Source organism: Barbatula barbatula (genome assembly GCF_947034865.1).
Source record: "Barbatula barbatula genome assembly, chromosome: 15".
NCBI lineage: Eukaryota > Metazoa > Chordata > Actinopteri > Cypriniformes > Nemacheilidae > Barbatula > Barbatula barbatula.
The window spans coordinates 20,882,832-20,902,213 of NC_136778.1; the positions used below are offsets into that span (position 1 = coordinate 20,882,832).

At 41.0% G+C, this 19,382-nt stretch overlaps 1 protein-coding gene across 6 annotated transcripts in view; it reads right to left on the reverse strand.

The window, feature by feature from the left end:
* Positions 1-11,344, reverse strand: part of arid1b (AT-rich interactive domain 1B) — a 73,392-nt gene extending 62,048 nt beyond the window's left edge. For 4 of the 6 annotated variants that reach the window (XM_079475262.1, XM_079475264.1, XM_079475260.1 and 1 more), the window contains exons 1-3: positions 10,073-11,344; positions 6,918-7,106; positions 712-852 (exon numbers count right to left, since the gene is read on the reverse strand). In XM_079475262.1, the coding sequence (XP_079331388.1) occupies positions 712-852; positions 6,918-7,106; positions 10,073-11,074 (1,332 nt within the window). In that variant the 5' untranslated portion in view covers positions 11,075-11,344. The remainder of the gene's footprint in view (positions 1-711; positions 853-6,917; positions 7,107-10,072) is intronic. The other 2 variants (XM_079475263.1, XM_079475261.1) reach the window with 1 other exon arrangement.
* Positions 11,345-19,382: the final 8,038 nt, after the last annotated feature.

A 19,382-nucleotide genomic window follows, 5' to 3' on the forward strand; every position in this document is an offset into this window, starting at 1 on the left:
AGCTACAAGAATACTTTTACTTTAATGACAATTAGTTAAAAACAGAAAACTAAGACAAATATATCGATATTTCTACCATGGGTTGTTCTTAATCCTAAAAATCGAAATACTAAACCTTTGTTTAACACCGGATTATTTCTAGATTCAATGTCGCTGATCTGTTCATCTGCTGTACAATCTCTTCTGTCTGAGACATTGGAAATCACAGCACAGAGAAAGAAAATGAAAGCATTTTTTCCAATCAGCTTCAGTGTCATAAAAGAGAAACTGAAAATAATGCCTTTAAGGTCCAGGGAGTAAGAAGGGAGTCTGATAGCAATATGAGACTCCTGCAGTGATGTCCACACTGATATTATACACACACCCCAGAGAGATCCACTCAAGGCCGGTTTCTTATTACTGCCACCTCCAAGCTATTTGTTTGTGTATGTGTGTTACGCACAAGCTGTGTGAAATACAGAAATGAAGAACAAAAGATGTAGGTGTACGTTGGAGAGAGAGAGATTGTTTTTCATTGTTTTTGATATGGGGGCAAAATATGACCCGGATATTTCTTTACCCCATAATATCCAAACTGCTTAAAATCCACGTGAAATACATGATGAAATGGTTGAAACGTTTTTTTATTCCAGCAAGGTGAAAATATGTTGGTAAAATAAAAACTCAAAATTGCGGAGGTCTCCTGGACCCTTTACATCTTCAAGTGCTCACCTGCTGTGCCGGACCCCGCTGCTGCATGTAAGGGGGCTGAGAGGGGGCGGCAGGCTGCTGTTGTGGGGGGCTGAAGTACGGGGGCTGCCCCTGTTGGCAATAGCCGCCCATGCCTTGAGGCCCATACTGCGACGGCATCTGCTGAAAGAGACGAAGACAAACACATGAGACTCACACACCCGAACGATCACTTCTCAAAGGCTTTACACAGCATGTCACGGCAGAGAAGACTATTATTATTAATCTACGAAGTATGTTAAATGGTGATCCTCCCCAGAACATTACCTGTCTACCTTACAGCGTTGTTTAGAAACTTTACCGTATGGGGCATGACGCCTACAGTCTAGAATTACGGATTCTCACACAAAGTTTCTTAGTGACTGAGATTTGACTGTAAATAAAGTTGTTTTTGGTTTGAACGGATGTCGTTACATGAGTGAATATCAAATTGAATGACGAATAATGTATACATTTAATAATGTTACAGTGAATAGCGTATTGGTATTAACTAGGGCATACTTTTAACATAATTAGTAGAGATGCGCCGAAACTAAATTTCAATACTAAACTGATACGGATACAGTGTGATGTCTACCGATACCTATTCTGAAGATTAATTTAATACTTTTTAACTTTCTGAATGTTATTATTCATATAATGAATATTAACATTGAACATTAAACATGTGATGTTTCTTTACATTTTCACTTATGGTATGAAAGCGGCTAGTTTGAAAATTGCTTTTATTAACCGATACCGATTATTGTCCGATTATTGTCCGATTATTGGCAGAATGTCACAGTTTGAACATTTGATTCATGAATGTGAATCAGTTCAAACTGACCATCTGAATGTTTTTTTCAAAAGTTTTGAGATCAATATTGAGATTCACTAAATATTGTCAAAGGAATTTGAAAAATACAGCTGGGCACAAGTAATATCTACTGTGAAGGATGAAGATGGCAAGTATCCAGTCTTTTGTTTTGGATCTTTGGAGATTTAATTTATTCTGAACTATTTCGGGGAGCTCCTGCTGCTTTTATCCTCTAAGACACGCAGCCCAAAAAAATCACATTCTGTCCAATTAGTTTTATGTATAGCTGGAACCTTGTCTTGTTTTACAACCACACAACACCCTTATTTTCAGGCACTTTTTAACCTGAAAGAGGTCGGTCGCCCCAAACTTCACATCGAAAAATTGCTTCAACATACTCAGGGATCTATTTATACAGCACACATCCACCAAACGTAGGGGTGTGACAATACTTTCAGCTCACGATTCATTACATATCCACAAAATTGTAACAAGATCATAATTGTCACTCACGCAACCTTGTGTGAACAAAACCGATCTATACGCCCCAAACAATAATGTGAACACCGCCAGCGAGGGATGATGGGAGACATCCGAGGGTCCCGGTGGGTGTGTTAGCTCCTTAGTAATCCACGACTGTTCCCCCAGACTCAAATCACGACAAGCTGTTATTGTGACGCTCTTACGTAAGTCTTTCAAGGCAACAGCTGTCACTGGCACGCTGCCCCCCCACACCCTTCATCCGCTGTAATTCTCATTTGTCATTCATAGCGAACAGAAAACAAATCCACGAACCATGATGATGTGTTTTTCCCTCTCATCTCTGTAATATATGCAGAAGTGTGTCAACGGGCGTACGCACTCACACGCACGCGAGGGGCTCAGATGGGAATTGAATGTAGAGCTGTGTTCTCTGAGCGCTTTTTAAAGCTTCTTTAATGAGGAAGCGCGAGTCAAGCAAGGACAGACCCGACAACACGGTAAAAAAAATCATTAATTAGCGTTTCATGTTTTTTTTGTAAAAATAACTAAACATCTCCAAAAAAAAGAATAAGTTATTGTGTAAGATAATAAAGTTTCGTTCAAGACATATTTTCTTTAAATAAGCTAATGAGGTTTTATCCGATCGTGGACGTCAACCTTTTTTTGGACTGTTCTTGGTGACAGGGCAGATGAGTGGCATGTGGTCAGATGGCCGGTGCCTCAGGGAGTCGATAGTTTCTGCTGACTGAGCCGTGATAGGACACAGCGTCCCCTTGCTGAGCCAAAACACCTGTCAGGACCTGCAGCCCCCGTCACGAACCTGCTCCTTATCCACACATGCATTGAGACACATCCACCTCATTTTATCACACTCTGAACACACACACCACATATCTTTTCTGGTAGATATACCAGCTTCAAGTCACTGAAAGTCGTATCTATTCCACAAGGTGGCAAATTTGAAAATTCATAAGTAAGACACACGAAGACACTCCCCTAAACCTAACCATCGCTGGCATTAATGCAGAACAACTACAAGAGTGGTGTTCAATTGGCAGATTTGTTTTATCCGGACACATCCTGAACCAATAAAAACATCTGTGTGAACCATCGCAAATTCACACAAACTTCTATTCTGGATGTGACGATTCCTGAACAGCCCTGGTTCATCATGAATATGCATTGAGCTGTGGTACACCGAACTTTTGGCCATGCAGTGTACATCCAAAAATGAAATAAATCCCAAAATGAAATACACAAACGACCTCTATGGAACAGACATATTTACCATGATGTCATTTTCTTTAGTGGTTCTGTCACCTGAAATTTGTTCAAACCTTCCCTTCTATTTTTGCAAACAATTTTCACAACTAAAAACAAAAGCGGCCCAAAGATCGATATAAATAACACAGCAGGGTTCCCCTGGTATCAGACCAAATGAAACATCCAATTTCAGGTAGAGTTGTTAAAAAACGCTGTCCTTTGGCCATTGATGGCCCCCTGGTAGATAAAAGTCATTACAGGTCCCCTTTCGGTACAGCTGTACAGATGCATTGCACAGGCCTCAGGTTAGAGATTACCCAGAACCTCTCTCCTGTAATGATCTCATTATGTGCTGGCCGCACTCGGTGATGTCTTTCTTGATTAGTGCCTCTCCCACATTCCACCGCGCCAGGAGGAGATTGCTAATTCTGATCTTTACTTCGAAAAGGTCACGTCCGTACCCACGGGCAATCACGGGAGTAAACTGCACAGGACTGCTGACCGGAGATCAGTGCAATGGGATCTGGAGGTAATAAAAAGTGGCTGGTGGACGAGATAGCGGCTGATGTTTCTATGCTCGAGTATGTGTACACAATGCTTTTAGCTTTGCAACCCTGACTTTACACATTGTTGTGTTCCGAAAGCACAATTCCAAGTGCAACGCAACAACACAACAATAACCTTCTTAGCGCTACCACTAGGGGCTCTAGTTTTCTCTCAGGTCAGCTACTATCAGGAAGCAAAAAGCAGGCTGCACAACATTAATCACTGCGACTCTTTGATACATATTGATGTCTTGTGATGTGAAACGATGGTCCTGTGCAGGAAACTGGACATTGTTTACAACATTACTCATAAAGTTCAGTTTCTTGCACAGAGTAATCGTTTCGCTTCATAGGACGTCATAAACAATCCACAATCAGTTTTTTGGACTTCCAATGACATGACAAGAAAATACATTTAATCAATCACCAATGATCAGAAAAAATATTTACTATTTTACATAAGAAACAATTGTGAGTAAATGAACGGCAAATCTTTTTTTTAAAGGGATAGCTCATCAAAAAAACGAAAATTCTTTTAACATTTACTCATCCTCAAATTGTTCCAAACCTGTATAAATATATTTGTTCTGCTAAACACAAAGGAAGACATTTGGAAAAATGTCGGTCACTAAACAGATCTCACCCCCCATTGACCCATTTCTTTTCCCTACTATGGCAGTAAATTGGGATGAGATCTGTTTGGTAACTAACATTTTTCCAAATATGTTGGTTTGTGTTTAGGCGCAAGGTCTCAATTTCCCAGGCACAGGCCTTGTCTCATCACCAAATGCCTAGCGAAAACACTGCACGTTTGTGGCTTTTCATTTCTTTTTATTAATTCACCATTGTAATCTGTTGTTTAAAGTGATTTTTTAGAAACATCTATATGATTTTATCTGTGTGCATGCATTGAACCGAATCGAGAATCGAATCGAAATCAAATCTGAATTGATACCCTGCCCTAGCACTGTGTATATTTATTTTGTATTTATAAACACAAAATTCATTCATTTAACATATTGAGTCAAATATCGGGGGCATACAAGTCATTTTACATATTTGAACCTTTTTAAAAAGGTAACGCACTAATTACATTCCCTTATAATTAATTACATTCCCTTATAATTAATTACTTTCCCTTATAATTAGTTACTTTCCCTGGTAATTAGTTACTTTCCCTGGTAATTAGTTACTTTCCCTGGTAATTAGTTACTTTCCCTGGTAATTAGTTACTTCTACAATGATGTAACTCAGTTACTGTTTGTGAGAAGTAACTAGTTACTATAACAAATTACTTCTTTAAAGTAACATGCCCAACACTGCTCTTTCGTACTTCAAATGAAAGTGAATGCTGACTAACGGAGACTGAGAGTCACATAGATTTCAGCGTTTCCCATACAATACATTTACCGGCCAGGTATATTTATGGCCGCCCAAGTATATTTGGCGTCAGAAAATGTTTTATCCATTCGTGCTAATGGCTGTATCTGTGATCGAATAACTAGTGGATAAAAAACGCCTACGTGTCTTCCCTCCTTCCTGACTTGTTCGGTGTGAGTGAAGCGTGGCTGCGTGCACATCCTCATCTTCCGTGTTCGCATGCACTCTCCTAAGATGAGCTCCAGGTGTGTCCCTTGGCCTCTCATATTTCACTGTCACTTGCATTTAAAATCTAAGAAGTTTCGTAATACATTGACGATTGTCGAACAGTATATAGCCGCTCTTTAATGTAGATTTATACCATGTTTGTTTGAATACTGGATTCTGATTGGCTGGAGGGTGTGCATTAAAACACTTTAACACGTAGCTCAGGCCAGTTTGATTACATTCAAAATTAACTGACAAAAATAACGGTCATTTTCACTGGTTTGATCTAAAGCTACACTGTAAACATCAATAACCCGCTTTAACTTGTCAAACAACCATGGTATAAGCGGTATAATCCACAGCTAGCCGTGCGTTAAAGGGTTTAAGGGCTTCGCATCGGGTGGTTCTTGGCCTCTACTTCGTGCATTAAAGCCCTTTAACGCACAGCTATCTGTGAATTCTCCCGTAGGTTCTGTATTGTGATTTTGCCCCATGATGTTGCGTTTATAAATCACGATTTTAGCAGCGTTTAAAGTGAATGCTGGTGGCATCCCGTTGTAAAATACAGTATAATGTGACAGATAAGAGAGTAGAAGAAAAACAGATAGGTGCTGACACTAACACGACCTGATGACGTCATAAATATGCTAATTAGTCTGTGACGTCAACAGCGCCACAAGTCTGTCAACATCCTATGCGTCTGAAACAAGACACAAGAGTACAAAATGACAGATTTTCATATTTTTGGTGAACTATATCTTTGCTATCACAAAAAAGTATTAATCATGACTCCGCTCCAATTATTTCCCCGTCAAACTGTTTTATTTAAAAACATCAAATAGAGTCCAAAGCTTGGAACAGGGCTGACCGACTGCTGTGTTTTATAAGTAAACACACCTATCCTTCAGGGATCCTGGCCATAGTGTCTACCAGCCGGTCTGTGGTGCTGAGCTCAACTCAGTCCAGCAGACCGGTTTAAATTTAGTAGTGCAGTCTGTACCCGGAATAGGCTGCCCAGCCCGAGCAGACAGCCTGCCAACCTCCGCCGAGAGACATGCGGCGCATTAGACTGTCAACATCTCTGGTACACTGGGAGCAGTGTCGCTCCATGCTGACAGGCATAACAGAGCTGTTCCTTCTGCACCACACTCTGCGCTTCCCCTCGGGCTGTCAGTGTTCAGACTAGCAGCCTGTGGGACATTCGAGTTTTCCGTTGACTCAATAGCGTGGAGACCCCCGTTGCAATCTCTGTTGGAAAGCTATGAGTCAATGTTGCTAATTCTGATAGCATAGAAAGAATATATAGTGGAAGGACAGCCCACTGTGGCAACCGAAAATATCCGGCACGGTAAAAACTAAAGCAATATAACTGGCCCTATGTCGTACATACCCACTTCAGACGTTTCATTTTGTGGGGCGTGCTGGCACATTTACCAAAACAAGTTGAATGGAGATATGTGCATACTACGATGTAAAGCACAATGTCAGAAGACGTACATTTTAATAGTTCTTACCTGTTGCTGAGGATACTGCATCCCTCCCATGCCGACCTGGCCACGGCCCTGAATTCCCATCGGGTATCGATGAGGGGTTGGTGATCCGTACGGTTGTCCTGGATAAGTGCCGCCTGACTGAGAATAGGGGCTGTTGCCCATCCCGTACATCTGAGAACGCTTCATGGCCATCGGGTCCATAGGCGCCACCTATTGAGAGGGGTGTCAACACTTGAGCATGACAGAATGGCAATCGCAATGTAAAGCGGTTTGAAAACATTCATACGATGATTATGCCTGACCAGACAGGAATACAAATAGCAATCATAAGGCTCAGCAGTTCAGTAAATGGAGAGATTTAGGGCAACATGCCATCAACTGAGAGGGGTTGAGGGGTCAGGTTTACTCTCGAGTGTCTCATCTCTGCCAGAAAGACTGAGAGCCATCCGAGCTAATATTCTCATGTCACTGCCAAATTCAGGCCAATTGAAGCACCACTTACAGAAAATGTGACCAATTTGAGAAAGCCTGGGAGTGCACTATAAATGAACGGTTTGAGCGTCAGCAGTCACGCCAGAGCGCTCCGCAGACGTGCACACACACACATTTTCGCTCACTACATTGTCAAATTAGAGTAATTATAGGAGGAGACTTGCTCTTATCTTGAAGTTTTGTGTACTATTAGGCCATACCCAGCTTCCAGGGCATTCTTACAAAACGTATCTGTTAAAACAAATAGTACTATTATTATAACTTTACTGTTATTATAATTCACTCGTAACACCGTAAGCAAGTAAATAAGCAAGAACAACAGACTGTGCTATATTGTAAAAACAGCTGCGACAAAAAATGTAGACCATTTAAAAATTATTTTCAGTTTTTCAGAATTTGCTTTTTATAGGTATGTGACTGTTTAGGTCAAATGAACCTTTTTGTTTCATTCTGGGAACTCCTAATAATATTTCTCCCAAATTCTGAATAGAAATTTTGTTTGTATTTGCATTTAGTCGCAGAAAATGAAAACTTGAGGAATACGTCAAAATAGCAGAAAAGATGCTCGCTATTTTTTCAGGCCTCAAATACTGCGAAGAAACCAGTCCATGTTTAAGAAATGCAATAGTACCATTTGTACATGTTTTAAGGAAGTTCACATGTTTTACGTGATAACTCCAGATAAAAATCCAGGTTTTCATACTGTCAATCTTTCACGTTGCTGTTGGATGATTTTATGTCACTCCTGAGGTTTTGTTGAAATTCGACAGACAGTGAATGGCCACGATACATCTAGAAATGCACATTAAACCAAATTTTGAAAAGGCCTCTTGTTTTTTCCCCTATGTATACGAAATAGGCAGGACAAATTGTAAACCTATAAGAGATAAGTTGGTTTTGAATTTCATTTCTTTTTTTCCAATTCAGAGGTGTCCATGAAGCGTTCATATGTTGGTTTATGGATACTTTCAAATAATATTCAGTAGTGCATAAGGCTACATCGCCAAATGTTTCGCTACTTGAGAGTATATTGTCATTTTTAGCAAAGCTGGAACAATATATTGACGAAAGAGAATTTGTTTAATTTATTTCACTTTATCTAACAATTCCAGTTTATTGCAACCGATAGCTGGTCAAACAGAAGCGCATAAAGGCAATTACTCCATGTGGACTGTGGATATTTATGCAAGACACAAGAATAAGGGAAAAAAATTCCCCGAATGAATTGCACTCAAAACAGTCCATTATTTTAATTACTGACTACATTAACCTTTATTATCAACTCTATTTATCTGAGGTGTGGAAGCACTAGATGTAAAAAGTGCCTCTTGCCAAGTAACATCCAAAACCCTTGAAGTGCCTCCTAGTACTTTTTCCAGGAATGAATGGAGTGCATACGGGTATCAGGTGTCTTGGCATCTGTTCCAGTCATGTTGTGTGGGCAAGCCTTGGAATTACCCTGGGCAAAACAACACAAACGCTCTTCATGTGCCACTATAGGACGGAGCACATGGCTAATCTGCATGTGTGAAGGTCAGGGCTGCTCATCCGTACAGACAAGGGCCTTAGGCCACAAAGCATCGAGTAAGATGCAGAACCGCACAACGGACTCTTCAAAGCAGCGAGCGAGCCTGTTCTGCTCCGGGCGCATGTTATTATATGCAAAACTATTCCAATGAATTCAACTGCTTTCATTTTAAACATGGATCAGTAAAATGACGGGCAGGCAAATTCAAGATTTTCAAACATCAATCGGCATCTAGTCATTTTGTTTCAACTCAGACTGCTTTTCAAACACTGTTTCTCAAGGAGCTGCCAACCTTGACAGCATTTTCAGCCGTGAAGTCACAAAACTCAGGAAGCACCATAATGTGTCGGTCACAATCTGTCTAGTGATAAACATTCTTCACTAGACAGCAGTTTTGGGTCATGTGTCCGTTGGGCATCTCGCTGAGTTTTGAAACAAAGCCTCAGTCGCTGTCTTCTCATTAGACTACATCTCCATATCGTAATGAATTGTGCGCAGACGAGGCGCAATGGCGCTAGCGCCAGGTAAACGTTAGCGCTCCGCGACGTCTAACCAGTCACCGCAAACTTAACATTGTTTGCTACGCGCCACACGATGAAAACGACCATTTTACACGAAGAAAAAACAATCCACAGTCGCTTTATTTATGCGACGCAGACGCTCGGTCGAAAAATGTCAGTGAGCGGCATCACCGGAGTGCTAGAATCTTCCATATTTTTATTGTCACTGAACCAATTTCCGCTTATTTAACGACTAACTTCACGCAGACTGATCTGTAGGAATGTTTTATTGTTATATTGTTCAAGAATACAACCCGTCCCGCACATTTGAGGGCGTATCGGGCATCTGTTGATGCAGAAATGAAGTCCGTCTCAGCGCAGGCTAACTCGCGCTAACGTCGTTAGCACAGTCACCTTGGGCAGAACTTGACGTGTTCTTCCGTCCGTCAACACGTGCACAAATAAGCCCTAAAACAACGATACATGAAACTTAAAGATACCAAATTCATAATGCTATTCTCGTTTAGGTCACGTGAACCGGATAATTACAAAACCGACTAAACGGAAAGCTAATATTTCGGGTAGCATCAGGCCACGGCGAGACCTGCTTTCGAAACTCGATACGCGCGCACGCAAAATCTGGCGAATGCGGTTACCTGAGCTCTGCCGTTCCCGTTATTCCCAGGGCTCATAGCCGGATGGTTTCTTAGTTGTGTTCCCCAGCTGTGACCCGCACCAGGGCTGTACGGGTCTTTCCCCAGACCCATAGCGTTCTGCTGCGGCTGAGGGTTACCGTAATCTTGATAGCCGCTGCCGTACCCGCGCATCATCGGACTCGGGGATGTCAGAAGCTGATTCAGGGTGGGCGTCGCTCCTGAAGGGTGCTGTTGGTTCTGCGAAGGAAACCTCTGAAAGCCCCCCACGTTAGCACCGGGAGCCGGGTTGGTGGAGGCCATAGCAGCCTTGCCATGGCTAGCAGTAGGCGAATTGGTGCCTGGGCCCAGCATGCTCCCCTGCCGTGACGGGCTCATCATACCGTACCCTGCCCCACCGTACCCCTGCCGGTAGTTGGGATAGTGGTTGTACGGATTGTTATGGTACCCGTCGTGGGAGTTTTGCACTTGATCCATGTTGCCCTGTGCCGAATGCATTAAAGCAGTCCGAGGGCTTTGTTGTCCGCCATGTTGATCAAAGCTAGGCCCTCCTCTTCCATTCCCGTAATAATGATGAAACTCAGAAACGGTGCTTTGGGACGCGTTGCCGCCGCCGCCGCCGCTCCTGGTGCTGTTGTTGCCTCCGCCGCCGCTCGTCGTTCCGAAGTTGGAGTGCTCGTACCTGCTGCCCATCCGATCAAAACCTATCGTGGACGACCGATCCTCCTCGTCGCTTGTATTCAGCAGACGCGGAGGGTGCTCGACTCGTTTCTCCAAAGCGGTTTCATTCCCTCCATGCTGTCGATTGCCAAAGTCTCCGCGCGCGGGTGTCGGGCTACCGATGCTGTTGTTGTTATTGTTGTGAATGGCTCGGTGCTGCTGCTGTGGCTGATGGTGGAGTGCTTGCGACTGTTGCTGTGGAGGTGTGCGACGATGAGGCGAAGGAGGTGGATCTCCGCTTCCAACATTTTTCACTTGGTGATTCGCCACCAGACCCGTTTCCATGCTCGAAAGCCGACTTAAATGAGAAGCAGGCGACGTGGGTTTGTTTCCAGCGTCCGTGTTTTTGCATAGGACACAGACTTTTGACGCTACGGACTCCGATGCCCGTCTACATTATTCATTCTGCATCCTCTTCTGCATCACGCATCGCCCCCATCACACGGGTTCCGATAGATTTGGGCTTGCGAGTCGCGAACGGAGCGCTTGCCGCCCGTCCTGTCATGAGACGTTCCTTTTCTGGGTGCAAGCTGTGAATAAAAGAACTAGGGCATTCAACACACGACTTGAACATGCGTATACTGTTAACTGGGATTGCTGGATGTGGCAGAGACGCGCGTTTTAGCACCAGTTGAGATTTGGTTTTTGCAATAACACTCTTTATTTTCACAAGGCGACGTGCATGGATGTAAATAAGACCCCTACTGAAGCCCCCGTTACTCCAGCACGCAATGCATTATCAAACGTCTCCCCGGCTCTCAACTGGACTCGGCCTGCTGGAAAACACGGACCGGTTACATTTAACAGTCTTCCATCATGTTTTTAAAAACTTAATGGATTGGTGTAATGCAATAACGGTTTGCTAACATTTTAAAAGCTAGTAAAATCAAGTTTATCAGTAGGCCTACACACTAATGTCAACCCATGATTCATTTAACAGAGACAAATGACCTAAAAGATCCGGAGCCGATAGTCTCGTGTCCGTGGCAAGTCGCGAGTTCGAACCCCGACTTGTGGTCCTTTCCCGATCCTGCCCCACATCACCTCCTGTCCTCTTTTTCACACTGTACTGTGTAAATAAAGGCAAAAAGTTTGAAAATTTGACCTAACTAAGGCTTGAAACAACAAATCAAGTTTCATTTTAATCCGGTGGCTGGGCTTTTGTTTTGTTTGCTTACCCAACCATTTGTTGAAATGACCAATTTATCTATATCTTAATTTTTTGTACATTTTAGGTTACGGTATTTAGCTCAATTGATATTCAGTATTATATATATATATATTAGTTTTAACACAACATCAGTAATCACATTCTTCGCAGGATTATTTACAATAGGTGTTTATGGCAAGCCGAATTAGCTTTTAATCTTTCTCACGATATGAATTTTTGATATCAACAATACACTTTTTACTAGTGAAAACTATAATTCTTAATATCAAGAATAGAATTTCTACTGGTAACAATTGATATTTTTGATATCAGTTTACATTTTTACTTGTAAAGAAATATATCAAAAATCATATCGTGAGAATTATTAAAAGCTAATTCGGCTTGCCATAGGAGTTGCTCTTCTAGTGACTTGTAGTGCACACAGGGTACTTTTATTCATTTTGATCCTGGTAACTGGAGGAAGCATACAAATATATATTTTTAACATATGTTTTACTTTTCCTGATTTAAACTATGACGTGTTAGAATTTTTTATTCAAGCATTAATCATAACCAAGCAAATATGTAATGATTTTGGTGAGTGGACCTTCATTTTTGTCTTCTAAATACCTTCTTTTTTAACTGCTCATTCAGACATGATTTTTTACACCAACCGCTAACAAAACACAAAGACTTGTGAATGTCATAGACGGCAAAGGATACACACTTCCTTTAAACGTTTGCAGATAAAGGTGTATAAGACTTTTTGCTCAGAAATGCTCCTCATTGTGTAAAATGTATGCGTCTGAAACACAGTCATTTCCAGCAGAATCAAACTCTCCTTAAATACTGGCAATTCCAGGCCAGATTTTCCTAGATGCTTTAGAAATGTGTGCGATCCATTTCTCTGCAGCCCTACACACACACACAAATGGATAGAATCATTTGTATTATTCTTTGCTTCAGACAAGTCACAAATTAAACATTTTCATTTCCCTATTAAGTTTGATTCGCAAGGCATCAGCTCAATTATTTTCATCACGTTACCTTTAGATTTTTGTTTCATCATCAGTGACAACCAAACCCTTTTCATACATAAAAGTATTAAACAAATGATTATAAATACTAATGACAACAAGTTGTTGTCATATTTTTAGCCACCATGACACCTATAAATATTGTGAGCGGTGCCCCCTCCAGCCCCCAGCAGTGGCAATAGCACAAGCGCAGAAACTGGGTCAGATAAAAAAAACTCAGAGGCAGTCAGACTCCGCTCCACACCACATGCTCTCTCTCTCCAATCGCTTAAAAAAACGATCCCTGCAGGATACCTGAAGGTTTTTTTATGGTCCAGAAAAGAATGGGCAGAATTTCTTCTGTATTGTATTGTATTGTTCGTTGTGTTCTATTGAAAATGCGTGCATTTATCCAGACAGACACCAAGAGAGCTTGTCATGTCAATTTGAATTTGAGCATTTGAAGTTTATTGTGACAGTTTGTACTCCAGTGAATAAAGGTGCTTTTTCCACGGGAACAAGCTCGTTCGTGAACTAATGCTGTGTCCGAAATCGCCTACTTCCATATTATATAGTAGGCGAGAAATACCCGGATGGTCTACTGCTTGCACCGAGATTTGTTAGTGTGGATCGGATGAACACCTCTCTATCCCATGATGCAACAGAGCTGAGCAACGGTCAACTTTTAGAAGTAAATCTCATAAAAATAGCTGAAAACTTCAAGACGGGTGTCGGTCTTTCAAATGTAAGTATCGATAAATACATTTCTTGTGACTAAAGTATGATTTTCCCAGTGCCTATAGGTATAGGTTGTTGTTAGGTCAAAGAGCATATTGGTCACATGACATGACAATAAAACATAGAGACGCAGTATCTCCGAAATCTATTCATACTACCCCCACACATACTATATAGAACGTACTGTTCTAAAGTCGATGTAGGTACTTAATTTAAATCAGTACGTATGCAATTTCAGATGGATCTTTCTCCATATACCCCCGAACTAAAATTCCGGCAAAAATCGCTCCGGGGAACTATGAAATTGTTCCTGCAGTACGAAAGCCCCTTAAGTCTCACGGGAAAATTCGTAACAGCATTACCTTATAGATATCAAACATTTTAATGCTTTGTTAAAAAAATTATCCTACTGATTTATTTGATCCTACTGTAATTTAAGGAAAATACAACAAGGTGTTTCACCAAAATCACAAAAAAACATGTTTTACATTTAAAAGTATTTTTTAATTACTGGAGGAAAACTGTAGTTTTCAAATGTTGCTTTCATATGCTGTAAAAACGGTAATTTTACAGATGTTTAAATTACTTACACTAATGGCGGCTGAGATGCCAGAAATATATTGTAAAATAATAATATAAAATTACATGTTTTCTTGTAAAGTCTTTTTTTTTGGTTACAGTTTTTGGACATTATACGTGAAAGATGTGTTAAATTTGTTTATCATTCTGTAAAATGACGTTTCATTCAGTGTGTAGTTAAAAACTGTAATTTTACAAAATGTAGCTGTTTTCTTTAAAGATTTTTCACATGTTTCTTTTATACAGTAAATCCGTCCAATTACAGGATTTTTGCTGCAATTTTACCGCATATTTTCTACAGGACTTTATGACAGTGTAGTTTAGGAGATTTTATAGACATCTTAGTTGTGTTTCGTTCAAATGTCAACTTATTGAGATGAGGAAATAAAAACTGAAACCAATGAGACGGTCAATGAACGAGGAGGTGTAAAATGAATGTACTGCATATAACTATAATGATCTGGATTTTTTGGGTAATTTCGATGGGAATTGTTTCAGTTCATATTGAGATCCTCAATAACATCGACTTTCTATTGCAGACTGAGCTCAGTTTTTTTGACATTGTTAATCATCTTATCTGTGGTTTAGAACAAATATTTGCCAAGAATAGCTTGCATTATTGTGATCAATGTCGATGACAATCTTGTACCTATTTACACAGCAAATGCTTTCAACCTAAAAAATAATAATTTGGAGTTAGTAGCAATCAAATTCATTTTTAATGAACCATTTCTTTAAATGGCGTATGGCATGCACCTTGTCTTTTCTGTATCTTTCTGACTTCATTTCAAACAGCAAGACAAGATGGCACATCTCCTTCGATAACACACCGTAAGAGACGTATGCAAAACTAAAGCTGGCACAGGCCCAGACAGCATTTAAAACAAGGCACGGATGTCGCTGATTGCTTCTTTCCTAATTAAGCCTCGTCTGACCTTGGCAGAGGCAAATCATTAGATTCCCATTTTAATAATCACGCCGCAGCGGCTCTATTCCTCTGGGTCTCCTGCTGCACTTACGCTAGTCTATAAGCTTTCGTGATTTTCTTGTTTACAAGGAGATCCAAATTTACAGCAAGATTAAGTCATTTTGTTGTTGGATATGATCACATAAATGACTCTCTAATTTAGGCCCACGGTGCATGTTTGAAGAACAGAAACGTTTTGGCTATGAAAGCATTTCATTTAAGCATGCATCTTAGGCAACGGTATCGAGCTATAGTTTGGCTTTAGTCGTTTGCTGCAAAGGACGGGAATCATCAATAATTACTACTATTAAGTCATAATTTGACTGTCCTCAATTATGCTAATGGAGTGGTTACCTAGCAACCAGTGTTACACTTGCATGGCGCCATTCAACGCACTGATTTCACTAAAAGAGCAAAGCAGAAATCCACAGTTCTCAGAATATGCGGTGAGATAGACAGAAGATCTAGTCGTTTCCATAGCAAGTGAATTGTCACGTCCATAGGGGCCCATAATCCTCTTTAACGGACACGTGAAAATTGAAATAAAAATCCTTTCTTTGTTTGTTGGGTATTGCTTGTGATTTGGACACACTTATTCACAGAATTCCCAAAAAGAATGTCGTCTCTCGAAAACGTCCTTTTTGTCACCTCCGTAACCCCGAATCTCGCGCAAAGACTGATATTTTTATGACGTCGAGACTTTATCTGCAAGGGTCTAGTAAAGTCAAAAGCTCAAAAAAGTTTCAATTCATTTGTTGAAACCGAATAGACATGTTTACATATCATTTTTGCATTAAGTTACGGTTTCTGGTGTAGCTTATGGGTCGCTGTGAACAAAACTGTTCTTGGCAAGGCTAAGGTGCTGTTTTACATGACCAGTGAGGAATTTAAAGGTGTCATGAATTAAGAAATACATTTCAACCCCTGAATCTCCATTTTAAAATAGAAAACTTGTGCAAAGACTGATATTTTTCTGATGTCGAGACTATCATTAAAGGTCTAGTAAAGTCAAAACAGATGTTTCAATATATTGATAATAAATACATTCTCTGAGCATTAAGATTTCATGTCAATGTCTGAAAATGTCACATCCGTAACGTCGAAATTCGTTATAGAAAATGTAAAAGACAGACTTACATTAGCACTAGATTGCAGAGCACAGACAGTCACCTGTATTGTATTGTTAAACGTGCAATTTCAGTAAATCAGACATGGTCGTCGATCTATAAGAATCATCATTCATCATTAAACCAGCGGAGCACTGGGTCAAGTCTTCGGTTACACCGGTCCGGCTCACCGTTAATGGGTTCATCCTCCCTGAAAGTCAGTGAATTATTTATTAGATGGGAATGACATGTATTAATACCTGTGTTTAATGCTTGCTCAGAAAGGTTTGCCAAGGTTTATTCTCTCTGCCTTTCCTCTGGTTAAATCATTAATCAGCCAGGCAAGCTGTTATGGAGTCTCATGCATTCTTTTCCATGAAACGGGTGTTGAGGAGAATCAGCATTGTCTGTGAGGAAAGACGCAGTGTAAACCAACTTGAGAAGGATTCACTATTTTGATGCATCATAACGTGTAACTAGATACTTTTTCTGCAAGTGTAACATGAAAACAAAGAACCCTGCGAGCACACCTAAGATGTTTTCCAGATCTTAAGCAGACGTATTACAGACGTACCCACGTTTCAGAGACGACAAACTTTACAATGCAGATGTAAATACATACGTCATATAGACAAGCCAGATGGAGTGTGCTATTAGGGAAATACATTAAACCATGAACATGCACCGTAGGCTATCCAAATGTGTAACTTGTTATCCATCTATCTACAGTTTGTATTAGAAACGTTCTCAGACAACCTTCAACCATTTGCTTGTTTCTTTGTTATGTGCACAAAAGAAGAAATAGGTGAGTATACTTGGAAAGTATTGTAATCACAGGTTACAGAAAAAAACACACTGACAATGGTTATGGAAGTACTGCCCTCTATTGGCAGCCAAGAGAGGAGACTTGCTGTGTGATGTGATTCAATTCATTTGTTGAAACCGAATAGACATGTTTACATATCATTTTTGCATTAAGTTACGGTTTCTGGTGTAGCTTATGGGTCGCTGTGAACAAAACTGTTCTTGGCAAGGCTAAGGTGCTGTTTTACATGACCAGTGAGGAATTTAAAGGTGTCATGAATTAAGAAATACATTTTAATCGAAATAACAACTTTTATTGACACGAGGCCCAGCGAACCACGGGTCCTGCAATCTACCTATAATATGTTGAACACCACCTCCACAGAAGAATATCAACAACTTTTCTAGCCCGCCCACTGGTTCGCCAATGACTTTAGCCATGTACACATAGTACACACTCCCGCATTTGTGATGATTGACAAAATGGTGAACATAGCAACATATTTTTCGGCTAAAGATTACTTTTGTCTGTCAGTTTAAACTAAACCGCTGATATGCACTCTTTTGCAGTGTTGCCATGTTTGTTATTAATAAGCACTTTTATGCTTGTTGTTTGGTCTTAGATCAAAAAGCCTTGTTACTTTGGTCTTAACAAATGGTCTGTTGCAGATTTTTAGATTATTTGGTCATAAACATTTAAACGATTTGCATTTTAAGGTTTATTTTTGTCTCATCATTGTTTGCTAATTGTTTCTGTGAAGATCTGGCAACCCTGTCACTTTAGCGAAGGGCTCTCGAGAGCAGCTAACACCGTATCACATGTGTAAGGACTTCCATCACTGTTATATTTATTTAGAGAGACCTCAAAGATTCGCTTAATAGGAGTAGGTGTTATAATCCCACTATTTCAGCACAGTTGAAATGCCCGATAGGACATTTCCCACACCTGAAGCGTGACAGAGGGAGCAGTCAAGGATATGGAAAGGACGTCTGAGGTTTCACTGGGTTCGTCCAGTAGACATCCTCTGTTTTTGGAGGATTAATGATTATAGAAATACATAATAACCTTTCCCTGCTATTATCAGAGTGACATCAGGCTCAGAAAAAAGTACTAAAAAGTATTAAGTACTTCCTTACCCCTGGTTAAGCCTGGTTTCCCTCAGAGGTTTTGGGTTCCTCGCCACCATTTGCCTGGGGCTGCTGCATAACACTGCATATAGGAATTTACAGTCTGTCTGATATTTGACCTGTGTTTTTACTTGCATAACCTTATATGTTTTGCTTATAGTCAATGTTTTCTTGTACAGCTGCTTTGTAACAATGAAAATTGACTTGACGTCACATGAGTAGTTGTTATCCCAATTACATCAAATCTATTATCCCGGGGAAAGAAGCCTTTTGGTGAGGTGCTGCTGATAATGCCCTTTGTATGGTTCCAATCGATGCGGCACATCAGCCTCATTGGGTGTTTCGGCCCTTCATCACAAGACACCCTCAGCCAAGGGAGGCCCACCGCAGGTTGATCAAACCTGGGTGTGAGTCGCATTGTTGCAAGGTCATCTGGCAGCCCATGCTGTGTCCATCTGCCTCAACCAATCGAACCAGTAGCCTTCTGGTCCTGAGTCCGACTCTCTAGCCATTAGCCCACAACTGCCTACACTGAAATACATGCTCAGTGCCCCTTCCAACACTGGAACCCAGCGGCACCGATAATGGATGCTCAATGCCCCGGTTTCGCGTGTAGTAACATTCCAACACACAACACCATTTTATTACGTGGTCATTTGGCAGCCCATGTCGTGTCCTTCCGTTTCAACCACAGCTAGTGGCTGCTTCTCTTAGCAAGTGGCAAGTTCTTTGACTACCTTCCGTTGGGCCTGTCCTCTGATCCCTACTTCCTTAAGCAGCCTTGTAGCGGAAACAAAGCCCCTGCAGCCCACTTCCACCAGGAACACTTGCTGTCCATCCCCAAGCTTCAGCCTCTGCTACCAAGTTGGCATACCAGAGATACCGGACAAGTTGGCATTTTTCCTTCAAATGCTTCCTTAATGGCCTCTTCCCAGTCAACTCAACTATGAGGACTGTACTGGAGCTGGACCACAGAACCATGTCCGGCCGCAGGTTGGTCGCTGCGATTTCCAAGGGGAAAACAAACATATTCTGCAGCGCCTTGTATTGGAAGAACACAGTCGCTTGATTTGGATTCTGATGCGTGGTTGACAGTTATTTAAAG